Source organism: Sinocyclocheilus anshuiensis, unplaced genomic scaffold (assembly GCF_001515605.1).
Source record: "Sinocyclocheilus anshuiensis isolate Anshui unplaced genomic scaffold, SAMN03320099.WGS_v1.1 scaffold472, whole genome shotgun sequence".
In the NCBI taxonomy this organism is placed as follows: Eukaryota; Metazoa; Chordata; class Actinopteri; order Cypriniformes; family Cyprinidae; genus Sinocyclocheilus; species Sinocyclocheilus anshuiensis.
In genome coordinates this window covers 1,616,697-1,630,744 of record NW_015557102.1, presented here as the reverse complement: position 1 = coordinate 1,630,744, position 14,048 = coordinate 1,616,697, and the positions used below count along the sequence as shown (strand labels likewise).

General features: G+C 42.5%; 2 protein-coding genes across 2 annotated transcripts in view; one reads left to right on the top strand and one right to left on the bottom strand.

Annotated features, from left to right (window-relative positions):
- Positions 1-687: 687 nt before the first annotated feature.
- Positions 688-5,651, top strand: LOC107677544 (protein FAM171B-like). Its single transcript, XM_016472472.1, has 5 exons — positions 688-1,033; positions 3,925-4,158; positions 4,583-4,675; positions 4,879-5,034; positions 5,473-5,651. The coding sequence occupies exons 1-5, from the start codon at positions 859-861 to the stop codon at positions 5,649-5,651; spliced, it is 837 nt and encodes a 278-aa protein (XP_016327958.1). The 5' UTR covers positions 688-858.
- Positions 5,652-11,647: 5,996 nt separating this feature from the next.
- Positions 11,648-14,048, bottom strand: part of LOC107677566 (E3 ubiquitin-protein ligase Zswim2-like) — a 4,512-nt gene continuing 2,111 nt past the window's right edge. Inside the window, exons 6-10 of the mRNA XM_016472498.1 lie at positions 13,849-13,961; positions 13,127-13,211; positions 12,809-12,891; positions 12,498-12,675; positions 11,648-12,391 (exon numbers count right to left, since the gene is read on the bottom strand). Coding sequence (XP_016327984.1) covers positions 11,717-12,391; positions 12,498-12,675; positions 12,809-12,891; positions 13,127-13,211; positions 13,849-13,961 — 1,134 coding nt within the window. The 3' untranslated portion in view covers positions 11,648-11,716. The remainder of the gene's footprint in view (positions 12,392-12,497; positions 12,676-12,808; positions 12,892-13,126; positions 13,212-13,848; positions 13,962-14,048) is intronic.

Sequence of the window (14,048 nt, the reverse complement as noted above, 5' to 3'; positions counted from 1 at the left end):
ACTTTAAAGGCGATTTTCTCTATTTATTTATTTTTTGCATCCTCAGATTCCAGATTTTCAAGTAGTTGTATCTCAGCCAAATATTGTCCTATCCCAACAAACCATACATCAATAGAAACTAAGCTTATTTATTCAGCTTTCAGATGATGATAAATTCATTCAATTTCAAAAAATTGACCATTATGACAATTTTGTGGTCCAGTGTCACAATGTCCTCACTTTGACAACCCACTATAGTGAGGACATTTTACTGGTCATTTTACCTCACTAGTTAAAAAGGCTTATAAATCAGCCAAAGTGTGTTTTTATGTAAATCTAATGTTCTGCACACGTTTCTGTGATGGGTAAGTTTAAGGGTAGGAGTTGGGTTAGGTGACAGAAAACATCATTAACCTGACAGAAAATTAATGGAAGTCTATGCATTGTCCACACCAAGGTGTGTGTGTGTGTGTGTGTGTGTGTGTGTGCGCGCGCGCGAAAAAAACATGAGTGTGTGCATGTATTAACGATTTGTAACGATTACTATTTTTTCGAGACATATATTTTGCTCATATTTTAAAATATGTTATATAAACCAATTAAAATATTCTGGTAAAATGTTTATTTACCTAGGCCTGAAAAGAGCATTGCGTAATTGCGTGCGCTTTAACAAAGAGAAAAAAACACTGAGCCAGCAGATGGCATCGCGTGAGCTATGACGCAACACGCGCACCCGTCTGACTCCAGCAGCTCCCTCAGATATCCACCGGTCCACCCGAGAAGCACGATGTGACCGTGACATACACAGCCACCTAAAGACAGAAAGACAACAACATTCTCCTTCTCCGTGTCACTGAGTGCAGTTATGTCTGAGACGCCATGCCAGATCTTTCGGGGTGTCTGCTCCTCGCCGCGCTGCTGATTTTCTGCGAGGATGGGTACGTGAGGAGAGCGGAGGGTGGGGTGCTCGCCTCGCTGTCGGAGGAGGACAATGCCCGCGACACACAGACGTCCCCAATCAAGGGACAGGGGGATGCGACGGTGCCTCCATCAGGTAACGGCTCAGCATCATCTACATACTCAGCATCAGCTCCGCATGCGGCGTGCTTGCGAATAATAGGGATGTTTTCATGATGGGATACATGACAACAAAGGACAGGGGTGCGCTGTTGACCGCTGTGCTTGCTGTCTCATAACATTGGCCTATAGCGTTCATTATGTGTCTATTATTTGTGAGCCTGCGGAGCGTTTCTACAGGGCCATTTGCAGTGAAGCCACCTATTTCAGGCTTTATTTAGGACAGCCATGTCTACATTATTTAAAGGTGAATAGCTGATATGGTTGAGAAACATTACGATGTTTATCTTGAATGTACAGGGTCATTATGCATTTAAGGTGGGATTAATTTAGAGCTAGAATCATCCGAGACCTTTCTGTTTGAGATGGTATAATCAAATCCATTAGGTTTTTAATGTCAAGGGTTTTCAACTTTTTGATGTCAATGACCCCAAAATGACTCAAATGTGAGGCCACTATATATATATATATATATATATATATATGTGCATTTGAAAAAAATTGTATGTGATATTGCGAAAACAACATGTTTAAAAAATAAACAGTTGCCATTTACATTGCACATAGATCTAAATAAATGTTCGATCATTAATTAAAAATAAATGTTAATTATTTTGAATTCAGATTGTTAATTATTTTGAGTTCAGATTATTTTTATACTTTTTGTTCCTCTAAATTTTCTGCTGACCCCTGGGGATTCCTGGACCCCAGCTTGAAAGCACCTGCCATTGCCATTCACAGATGGGTCTAGATCAGCACAAAGAGCAACACCTAATTTCATAATATCAATGTTACTGTGTGCTATAGCCTAGTAGCGAATTTCCTGTTACACATTTTAAGTACCAGGTCATGGTTGTATTATAGTAATCTAGTTAAATGTAATAGTAGTCTTTTAATATTGCTTAAAGGGGTCATATGATGCGATTTCAATTTTTCCTTTCTCTTTGAAGTGATCCAAGCTCTTGAAGAAGATCTGTACAGTTGCAAAGACTGAAGTCTCAAATCCAAAGAGATATTCTTTATAAAAGTTAATCAACCACGCCTACCTAAAACAGCTCGTTCTAACACGCCCCCACATGTCTACATCACTATGTGGGAAGATTTGCATAACGCCGCCCAAATGTTCACGCAAAGAAAGAAGGCGCAACTTTTATTCTCGCTGTAGTATTGTTGCTGCCGCCATATAGTGAAGATGCTGTGTGCTTCGTTGTGAACGCGAAACTACTTTGTTTGGCCTTCCAAAAGAGGACGATATCCGCTTCGTCATGCCTAGAGCTGATCCGTGCTGGTCGCTGAGGAAATACATCAACTTCGCGCTGTGGATCGCCGGATCGGCTTTCACCGTGGACGAAGCGGAGTCCAGCCCGGGGTCGTCACATGTGGTTGCCGCAAGCCCGCCGGCCACTCCTTCGTCGAATCCGCCGGCCACGCCGTTCTCAAGCCCGCCGGCCGTTCCTCACTCAAGCCCGCCCGCCGTCGCTCACTCTAGCCTGCCGTGTGTGACGCTGTGTGTTTCGTTGTGAAAGCAAAACTACTTTGTTTGGCCTTCCAAAAGAGGACACGACTAGAAATCAGTGATTAAGTTGTATTTACAACACTGTTCCAGAACAGTTCAACCCAAATATTCAGATGTGTGCAGCACATTTTATGGAGGACTGTTTCCTGATCCTGGTAGAGTAGACTACAATGCCGGCTGTTCCGACTCGCAGACTGTAACTACATTTTTTATATTAAAGAATTTGCCACTGACGATTCAAAAGTTTTGAGCAGTGTAGAGTAGCACTTGTTGTTTGTAATTTCTCCGATCACAAATGTAGACATGGTTTTATGTTTACGTGGCACGATGCAACGCATGAAAAGACAGTATATGTCATTATAATCCGTAATTATGTCCCCACTGGATGCAACAAATGCCTCGTTTATAATGGGTTTTAATGTTTTTGTCTCGTCGCTCCTGCCGGACAGGGCATCACAGTATGGTAAGGGGCGTAACATTTCCGTCACACGCTTGAGGTATTCGGCCAATCCCAACGCACTGGATAGCTGGCCAATCAGAGCACACCTCGCTTTTCAGACCGATGAGCTTTGTAAAAATCGACGCGTTTCAGAAAGGCGGGGCATAGAGGAGAAACAATAATGTACAGTATGTGGAAAATAATGTGTTTTTTTTACCTTAAACCGCATAAACACATTTCATTACACCAAATACACAAAATAATGTTCTTTTTAGCAACATCATATGACCCCTTTAAATATCAGGGCCTGAAGTTAAGACCAAAGCATTTCCAAAAAAAAAATTGTTATTAAAAAAAACATGTTGAAGCTGTGTTGCTTTATTTGACTAACTTCTAGTGCCTGCCATTGTGTCATCCTGGTTATATTGTTGTTTTGAGGATCTGCATGTGCAAAGAATGAGGGATTGACTTTTCAAGACATTTCAAAGACGATTTTCAAGGTTTCTCAAGCCTCAGCTTTTCACTGATGTGCTCATCCGACATTTGGCACTTTGATCTATTTTTAAGTCGCTCTGCCTGAGCCGTGGGTCCAATGGTCATTACTATTTCAAGGCAAAGATTTTACTGTCACCAACCAATTTTTTTCAGTGTTGGCTGTATTGGTTTTTAATGCGTTGAGCGATTACAGTTCAGTTACTTCAATGAACTTATAAACATTGGTGCATGTGGTGGCTAACCTTAAACTCCATTTAATTTGATTCATTTAAAAAAATTATAATTCTCTTATCTTTGACTCGTATTACAAGGGTTCGAGGCAAAATTTAGCATTCAAGCAACCAGAATATCCTATGCTCATTTTTATGCACATTTTTTATTAATTTCCACAAAAACCTGACATTTTCTCTGTCTCCAGAGTCTCTCCTGACCCTGAAGATTTGGGTTAAAGATGCGTCTAGCCAGAGGTTCCTGAAAGGAGCTCTGGTGGGTGTGTTTTTGAATGGATCCCAGATTCACTCCAGCCAGACTCTGGAGAATGGAGAGGTCACGGTCACTGTCCCATACCACCTTGGCCTGACCCTCACTCTGGTGGCCAGCATGGAGGGTTATGTACTCACCCAGCTGCCTTGGAAAACCACCAAGATGCCCAGTAAGTTCATAACCTTAGTTTATTATTTGTTATTTTATTTATTAGGATATTGTGTATTTTATATGATTTGATGACATCAGGCTATGATTTTTGTTATGATGATTTTTATAGGCATGTAATAATTATATGTATTTTTTATTGTATTTTTAAGTTTCCTCTTAATATCTGCATATTTTAGCAAGTTATGCTCAGTAAACACCTCAGTGAGACGAACAGATAAATAGTGAGAAAAGGATGACTAGGCAGCAAAAAAGCTGTGAACCATGTGACCTCACCCTGGCCCTGGCTTGTTTTATAACATCCAACTAGAGCTCTAAAGAAATGACTTTCAAACATATGGACAAAAACAACTAATGTCACTTTAATGTGAGAAACTTGGCTGCTGAAATGAGGTTTGAGTGTTTGTTTTTATGCTATTTCCTAGTTATTTCTGTTATTACAATGTCCCTGCGCCCTCAAACACAAGGGAACGTCTGGCTCTTTGATGATACTGTGCTGATAACTCAAAAAGCATCTGGTATGTCAGATAAAACATATTACCTATTATTTTATCCAATTATTCATACTGCTATTTTTAAATTGAGAGCAGTTTTTAAAATGTTATAATCTATAATTTAATGCAGTACATACATACATCTGCTGCATGGAGCCCTACTCTGAATGTAATACTGACACACAAAATTTCTACTGTTGTATTATCGATATATTTTCACATTACAGATCTGTCATTTCAACCGAGTGTGCAGTTTCCCAAAAGTCTCCTCAAACTGTCTGAGAACACTACCATCTCCATGTTGTCAGCCTATCTGACAGTTCCAACCCTGCCTACAGAAAAAGACTCAAATTTCTTTACTCTAAACCTGAGCGGTAAAGGAGGTAAGATGAATTTGAAAAAAAGGATCAATTATCTTTTGCATCTGACTACATGGTGGTGCAGGCAAATCTAAACAGTTGTCCTGTCATTCCTTATCACATCTTTTCATTGAGTGAATGCTGACCCTGTGTGTTTCTGAATGTTAATGATCTGTAAGTGAGGGGAATATATTGTAGGGCAGTTTTAGTCAATAAAAGCTACAAACTCCATTACTGTTTAGACTCGATACTGCATTGATTAGTTAATGTTATTTATTACTTGTTATTGATTAGGCAATATCAGGCCGCTAGGATAACCAGATTTAAACAAGAGCTAACATGATGGCACATTGTACACATAATATCATTCCTCTCAACCACACACACCTTTACACAGTTTTCTAATGTATTTTTTGCAGATTATAAAATGAATCTCAGTTATCATTGTATCCCCAATTACAGGTTATAGGAATGTCAAGTTAAACCCCTTGGCTATGATCATTGCCCAGTTAGTGTCTAATGGAAAAAAGGTTGACGTCAAAGGACCCATTCAGCTCAAAATACCACTACCCTACAACACCCACATGCGACCGTCTGACTCGCTGCCTGCGTGGACCTTCGACATGACCATAGGTGATTGAAAAACATTTCAGCATTTAAAGACTGCAAACTTACCCATTCAGAAGAAGCTTGTCAGATCTTACACTGTTTTCTTGAAGTGGGGACTATGAACTATCATCATTACAGTCCTTAAAGGGATAAGACGTATACGCGCGAGAGATCACTTCCGGCGCTTGTGTAAACTACGCCAGAGCGCGTACATACCTCACGCACCGGATGCCTGCGCACGCTCAAAGACAGTTGGACATAGTGGCGTATTAGATGTAAAAAATATATATATATGTAAGTATTTTTAAACATTTGTTGTCCTGTGAGCACAATGCTTGTACCCACAATGCTCTTCTAGTGAGTCTGAAAAAACTGTTTAAATGCTATCAATTTGAATCTCTTGACTTGCTTGGAATCAGTTTTTGTTCTTCAGTTCAGTTCTACAGACATTGAAATGTAACGCAAGGAACTGCCACACAGTGCCATAAACAATTATAAAATAAATTGTGGAAAAAATGAGCACTGTTAAGCTAAGCACTATATATTCTCCAATTCAGAAAGAGCACCAGTGTGTTGCAAAGAGTTTTCTGAGGGAGCGACTAAGGCCTTTGAGGTCATATGCTGTTTTAACGCACTGTACTTATTTAATGTATTATTGCTAGTCACATTTGCATGCCGTCCATTGTGATGCTTTTATCATTCAATGTTTTCATGTGTAAGAATGTAGTACCCAAAAACATTGACGATATGCCTCAGGTTATGGTTTACCTTACCAAGGCCAGTGCTGGAAGCACAGCTGTACAGGTCATAAACCTAGCATATTAAGATGTTTCTTGTGCTAATGTGTTTTGTGTGTGAAATATTTCTTCACAAATTGACAACAAATCATTATCAACTCGTGTATTAAATGTGTTGAAGCTTTTTTAGCTTTATTATTTTGGACAATTAACTGTTACTGTTTAATTTTTATTGACAGTTACAATAAAACACTAGCTTGTTGTCAGGCAGCAAATTTGAACTAAGATGGCAAACTGAGTTTGACATTTTAAATGAAGTATGACCAAGGAGAGATTGCATTGTATCAGCTGAATGTTTTTAACGTAATTTATGTTGTATTGTAGCATTTATTATTTCATTAATTGTAATATATTTTAATGATTTCTCAACACACTGGTTTAAACGGCTCATGAGCCATTCCTGGATGCTTTAAAGTACAGCTTGTAATCTGCCTTTTTGTGCACATTTAATAAAGGTACTTGACCAAAAATAAAAATGCTCATGAGTTTTATGTACCTAGAATTAATGAAAGCATACATTTTATTCTTGATTTTTTTAACCATATAAATTAACATTAAATACTTAAATGTAAAAGACAATAATAAAAGTAGTCTCTAATACCAACATAAATGTCAAAAATGGCCCTTCTTTGGCCCATCTTGAAATTCAGTGACTGCTCAGCTAATTACATGAAAACGTCTCAGGTTACGTATGTAACCATGGTTCCCTGAGAAGGGAACGAGACACTGCGTCCTCTAGAGGTCGTTATGGGGGAACTCCTTCAGCGTGACCAGTGTCTGAAGCATACATCTAAACATGACAATAACATTGGCCAGCGACAGCCTGTGACGTCATCACCCGGCGCAACCAGAGTATAAAAGGGCGCGGGGGGAACACGTCATCCGCTTCTTCATCTGAAGCTTGCGTCCGAAGCATGGCAAGGGAACTAGAGGACGCAGTGTCTCGTTCCCTTCTCAGGGAACCATGGTTACACATACATAACCTGAGACGTTCCCTTCCGAGGGAACTTTGAACTGCGTCCTCTAGAGGTCGCTATGGGGAACGGTATACCCACGCCGCCATGCTGAGGGGAGTGCATGCCAGAAACCACGAAGAGCACTAAGTACCAACTCTACCATAGCCATGGGAGTTGCCTCAAGGACGTCTTGACGGCTGTCAGTGACATTATCCCCTTTGGCCAAGGGCCTGAGCTGCATTCCCTAAAAGAACTTATCTGTTAAGTGCTGGGCTAGGAAGCCCAAGCCTAGGGCAGAGCTCAAGGCTTGGAATCAGAAGAAAGAGAATCCTTTAAGGGGATACGGCCAGGTGTCTTAAAACCAAACCAGACCCTGGCCTGCCACCCAGAGGGGCTACCACCGGTTCCGAATAAACCTGCTCAAAGAACTGACTCGACAGATCTTTGGTAGCAACACCCTGCCCAGAAAAGTATCAACAGAGATACATAAGTTGAGTGGAGCCCAAGGCAAGAACTGGGACCTAAACCAACTCAGATAAAGGGAACGAGGCTGACAGCACGTAACCCTTACCATTCAGGATTTTTGAAAGAGCGCAGAATGCTTAGCATGCACACTTACCACAATGTGGATTTTAGAAAGTGCACAGAGCTCAGCGTGTGCACTTACCATAGCATGGATTTAGAAACACCATTGCTTAAGGGGTAACCGAAGCTGTATAAACCAGCCTAGGAGCCCTATGTAACTGTGGCACGCTCACAGAACAGAATCCGAAGCATCTGTTCACAGATGCCCAGAAGGGAGCGGCGTGCTTGCAAGAGGCCCTTCACAGTGAGGGGAGCACAGCTAGCTCACTTAACAAGCAACCCGCCAGGGAAGCAGGAGATGGCCCAGCCGCCTGGCATAATTCAAAAAAACTTCAAAAATAGAAGGGGGACACGGATGCTCAGATCGAGAGGGGCGTGCTCATATGAAACCCCCAAGGGCAGTGCTAAGCTTGACCCACAAGGAGAGCGGCTCAACAGGGAGGCGGAGAGAGGCGTACCACCTGAGGCTGCTACTCAATGGAGTTCAAACGAGCGGAGGACTCGATGAGAGAAGTCCACAGACACTCAGTTGGGAGCGGCAGGCTCAAAGACAACCCTCCGAGGTGAGGGAAGCACTGCCTGGCTTGACCCAAATAGAGGCAGCTTATCAGGAAAGCAGCAAGCGGCCCAACTACCTGATGTCACTGCCACGGAGCTCAAGAGCGGAGGGTTCAACCCCTAGTGAGGAGAGAGAGGAACCCATCTCGACCGAAGCGATCAATAGCCCAGGGTCACAGGACCTAACTCTCAAGTCGAGAGGAGGACTCACCCAGTCTGCCCAGGACTGGCGAGCTCAAAGGGACCCTCCCACAGTGAGGGGAGCACAGCCATGTCAGAGGAGCAGATAGTTCGCAAATGGGACATCAGAAATGGGATCCTGCTAGAAGGGGATCACACATTTCTACAGGGAACAACAGGGACCCAAAATAAAGGCAACTGACCAAGGAGGTGACAGAGACGAGCCTAACACTCAGTTTGTTGCAAATGTGGGCTCTCAAGCTGAGGCGGGCCCTGACAGCACATACTGGGAGCGACTCATAGCTAACCCTCACATTGAGGGGAGCACTTCTCAGCTCGACCAGAAGAAGGTGCTAGATTAGAAGGGGTAACCCAGCAGAGCCTAATAAGAGACTATCCACTGGTGCAACTGGACACAGTCTCATGCTCTCTATCTCGATACAGAGCGTGGGTCCTGTATAATCAGACCCGATAGAATCTGAAGAAATAGTAGGACCCTATAACCATTCATGCGTACAGAGCTTACTGCTCCTCAGAGCAGAAGCATACAAGAGGGGTTTCCGCAGAAACACAAATTCCTCATACCTCAGGGAATGCAGTGTACTCAAGCCCACTCCGCAGAGGGGCGATTACTGGTTCGACCATAAGGGCAGTGTGACAGAAAGGCCTGACCGTCTATGGAGTGTTGAGCTCCTCAACGACCTCAGCGAGAGGAACTCTAGCTCAGAGAACGTGGATGATGGTTAAGGAAAGACTCAAATCTCAGGAGACCCCTCAGGGTGAAAGATGAGTAGCGCACCCTGGCCAGAGGATAGGGAGCATGTCACGAAGCATGTACTCGGAAGAGTACTAGCCCGCGAGAAGGACCCGCAGGTCCTGAGGTTGCAGCGTTTTACTGGGGACCTGATGCTGGGAGGCTTCCGCAGAAGCCCAGGCTGCGTGTCCAAGCTGAAGATGAGGGCTATCACCAGCCTGGATCCAGAACCGATGAGTGAAACCAACACTATAATCGGTCAACAGCAGGAGGCCCTGACTTAGCAGGGGGGGTCAAATCTAAAAAGTCAGAAAACAGAACAAGTCCGAGTAGCGCTGCAGAAAAAGGCTAGTATTGAATACACAAAAACTAGCAGTAGAGTAGATGAAATGGATCGTACTCACCAACCATGGCTCCCACGCATGACTCAGGCTCATGGATATAGGCTGGAGGCGAAGTTCGAAGAGCACTGGGGTCCGGACCATCAGTAGGTAGTTCTAGGAGTTATAGAAACTAGGCAAAACATCATAGGCCCAGCATAAGAGACTGCAATGCAAGCGCAGGAGGCTCCTACCTAACCTCAGTCAGGAGGGAAGCTTTTTAGGGGAATTAAGGGGAGGAAGATGTGAGCAGATGTAATACTCTCAGAGGGGGGGCGACCTTCGTGGAATGAAGGATTTAAAGGCAGCCGAGCACGTCTTGGCCTCCTTAAACTTCGCGACGGAAGTGCCGAAAAGCTCACAAGGGGAAACTGGCGCATCAAGAAGAAAGCCCCTCTCTTTCGACCCCAGATATCCGCCAGATTCACCCACAGATGCCTCTCCGTAACCACCATGGCTGCCAATGGCAGTGGCTGCCTGCTTAGTGGCACGGAGAACAAGATCTGTTGTGCGACACAACTCAGCCACCTCATCAGGGGATAGACCCTGACCTTTATCCGGGTCTTTCAGCAGATCAGCCTGATAAGCCTGAAGCACCGCCATGGTATGCAATGACGCTGCAGCCTGACATACTACCGCATAAGCCCTGCCATTCAAACGAGATGTATCCTGAAGGGGTTTGGACGGTAGGGAGGGAGCCTTAAAAGAAGATGCCTCCCCTATAGAGAGATAGCAGGCCAGCGTCTCTTCAACAGGGGGCATCTTCCTTATAACCATTCTCACGCATACCCTCAATGTTGGCATAACTAGTATGCTGGAATCTATGGATGCGAGACCGGGGCGCTATCCATAACCTCAAGCAGCTCATCATATGCGGGGCAGGAGGATTGGGAGGACTCAGTCTCGACTTCTTCGTCCTCATCTGACATCTCCTGCTCATCCTGGCTTTGAGCCAGCAGAGCACTAGCCACTGGATCAGACGATGTAAGAGAAATAGCATTGTCATCCAGCAGCTCACCCTCATCCGTGACTGATGAGCGCAAAAGGGAAAGACCCTTTTTCAACTCATCAGCCAGATCCACCTGCGATCCCCACAAGCTCATTTTCCTCTGTGCCTCAGCAGCGGCGGGTCCTGAACCACGGGGAGCTGATGGCTGTCCCTCTTTCCTCGAAAAGAGAGACAAATGAGAGCAGAGCTTTTTCATAGGAAAAAGCTCACAGTGCACGTAAGCTGCCCCCTCGAGGACATCGCGCACATGCTCTTCGCCCAAACAAAAGACGCAAAGATCGTGTGTGTCATCAGGTGTCAAATAACGAGGACACGGATCCGCACACTTCTTAAACGGTTTACTAGTGCTCGCCATGGTAAAGAAGAATAATCGTTCTTACCGGAAATGCATGCTTCAAACAAAACAGTGCTTGAAGACGAAGAAGAGGATGACGTGTTCTCCCAGCGCCTTTTTATACTGTGGTCGCACCGGGTGATGACGTCATAGGCTGTCGCCGGCCAATGTTATTGTCGTGTTTAGATGTATGCTTCAGACACCGGTCACGCTGAAGGCGTTCCCCCATAGCGACCTCTAGAGGATGCAGTTCGAAGTTCCCTCGGAAGGGAACTTAACATGCTTGATTTTATTAAGCAAGAAATTTAAGGCACTCATATGAGGTATAACATTAAAAAGCCCATTTTAAAACAGGGCAATAACATTAAAAAGAGCCTTCCTCAGGGTGCTTCTGGTTTTTAACATTATAGCCACAGTTTAATAAAAGCTTTTTAATATTACACATTTGAGTGTCTAAAATTCTTGGTTCCTGGACTGTGGAGGAAATTCAAACACAATTGAAGCAACTTGCTACCATTATTTTTTGATTGCATATTTGTTCACTTTAATCTTGTTTTCTCATAAGTATAACTTTGACAGGATTGTTTGTCATCCAGAGATGAAGATCCTTCACATCCACACTGTTTGGCCTTGGTCTCTGTCTTGGTCTCTGTCTTATCCTTCCAAAAGCTGGAGTCATGCTGGATAACCCATTAAAGTCCACAGTGAGTCTTTCCTGGTCATTTTGTGTTCTGGCCAAAGCCGACTGGACTTTCAAACAAGTTAGACTAACTGCTGAGGGCCTATTTGGGAAGGACTCTCTCCTCTGTGCAACTATTGCCTTCCCAACTGATAAGCTCCTATGATGTTTATTTGTATAATTCTGCTTTATGTTGGACATTCTGGTATATGGTTCTATGTGGGAACTATTGATGAAGAGATCCCGAAAACCCTGACTGAGTGAATCCACAGAGGAAGGACTGGAATAACCTGGTTCAGATGTCACTGTTCTCAACCGAGATGGAGCACTGCCTCTTTTTTCGTGAAAACCAATACCTGGTAGAAAGAACTCTGAGATCTGGTCATCGGTACGCTTGCTAAGAACATCACTAGATGGAGCCAGAGATCTTTCTTTTCTGCCGCTTTTGGGATTCCACATAAGAGGATTGTAGATGACGTGCCAGTCCAGTGGGCAGCAGTTAGACTTGCGGAGCAATGGATCAATACAGCCAGTATGGAACTGGGTCAGGTTCAGGAAAGAAAGAAAATAGATAATAAAGAAGATATTAAAGATATTAATTATCAGTATTCAACACACCTTGAATGAGCTGAACTTGAGATGTTACCTTGTGTTTGCAGGGAAGGGTTCTGACATGCTGACCCAGTTGAAATCTTGAGAGGCAGATTCTACACTGAACACCTGGATAAAGCAGCCTGGACTCTTTTCGAACTCTCACCATCGGCAAACTCTTCATTACATAGTTTGGGATGATATCACACGTCACACCAGACATGCTGCTGGAACTGTCATGTAGATTAAAATAGAGTAATATGTCCCAATAAACACCCCCCCCACCCCCCAAAAAAATTCTTAAAGTGGGTTTGGAATTAAAAATAAAAGAACTATGTTGCACAATCTAGAATGGAGCAGACGAACCTACTACCCATTGAGTGGTTTTCCATTTTCTGTGTGACCTCAGAGGTGTGAGGTTCTGCTGTCTGCCATGGCTGACCTCTTTTCTGCACAATTAGAACAGTAAAGAAATAAAATTTTAATAACCTCTAAATTCTATCAGTAATTCTATAATGCATTATTACACATGAATCACTGTAACAACCTAAATATCAATTTAAACATTAAAATAATAATGCTCATTATATCGTTTGATAGTACCACAATTTATGCTATACATAACTACATTCTGCAGTTATGAATAGCATGTGTCCTGCTCACATGTGAATCTTAAAAACTCACCATTCGAACCATGAAGCAATGTTGTGGATGGACTGTTCTCCTAAAGCAGTCCTCACACAGATGGAAATAACTGCAGTCTGTGCATCTGTGAACACCAGATTTAAGACATATGACCCTCCAATCCAACATTAGTCAGAATCAGAATATATAGATTACCGTTCAAACATTTGGGCTCAGAAGGTTTTTTCAATACGAATACTTTTATTCAGCAAAGATGCATTAAACTGACCCAAACAAAGAGTTTTACACAGTTACAAATTTGTTACAAATACAAAATTCTATTTAAAATAAATTCTATTTTGAACATTCTATTCATCAAAGAATTCTGTAAAAATGAAAATCATATGCATCACAGTTTTCACAGGAATATAAAGCAGTGCTTTTTTTTATTTTTATTTTTTTACTGTTTTCAACTTTAATAATTATATGATAATAAAAAAATCAGCATATTGCAGTGATTTCTGAAGGATCCTGTGACACTGGAGTACTGGCTACTGAAAATTCAGCTTTGTCATGACAAAAATAAATTTCATTTTTAAATATATTAAGTAGAAAATCATTTAAAATTGCAATAATATTCCACAACTGTATTTTTGATCAAATAGATGTAGCCTTGGTGATCATAGGACGCTTCTTCCAAAAAAAAAAAAACATTAAAAAATCTTACCAACCCCAAACTTCTGAACAATAGTATATGTCTGCAATATGTAATAGATGCCTACTTGAAACATTTGCCGATGATTGGACAAACCCTGCAGCTGTTGCACATAACACCCAGATGTTTGTCCAGACAGTCCTTCTCATAGCAGGTTAACAGTTCACCTGAATTTTTCACCTGTCAAAGATAACACATTTAAACCCGAGATGATTTAAAGGGTTAGTTCACCCAAACATTTAAATTAGCCCATAAATTACTCACCCT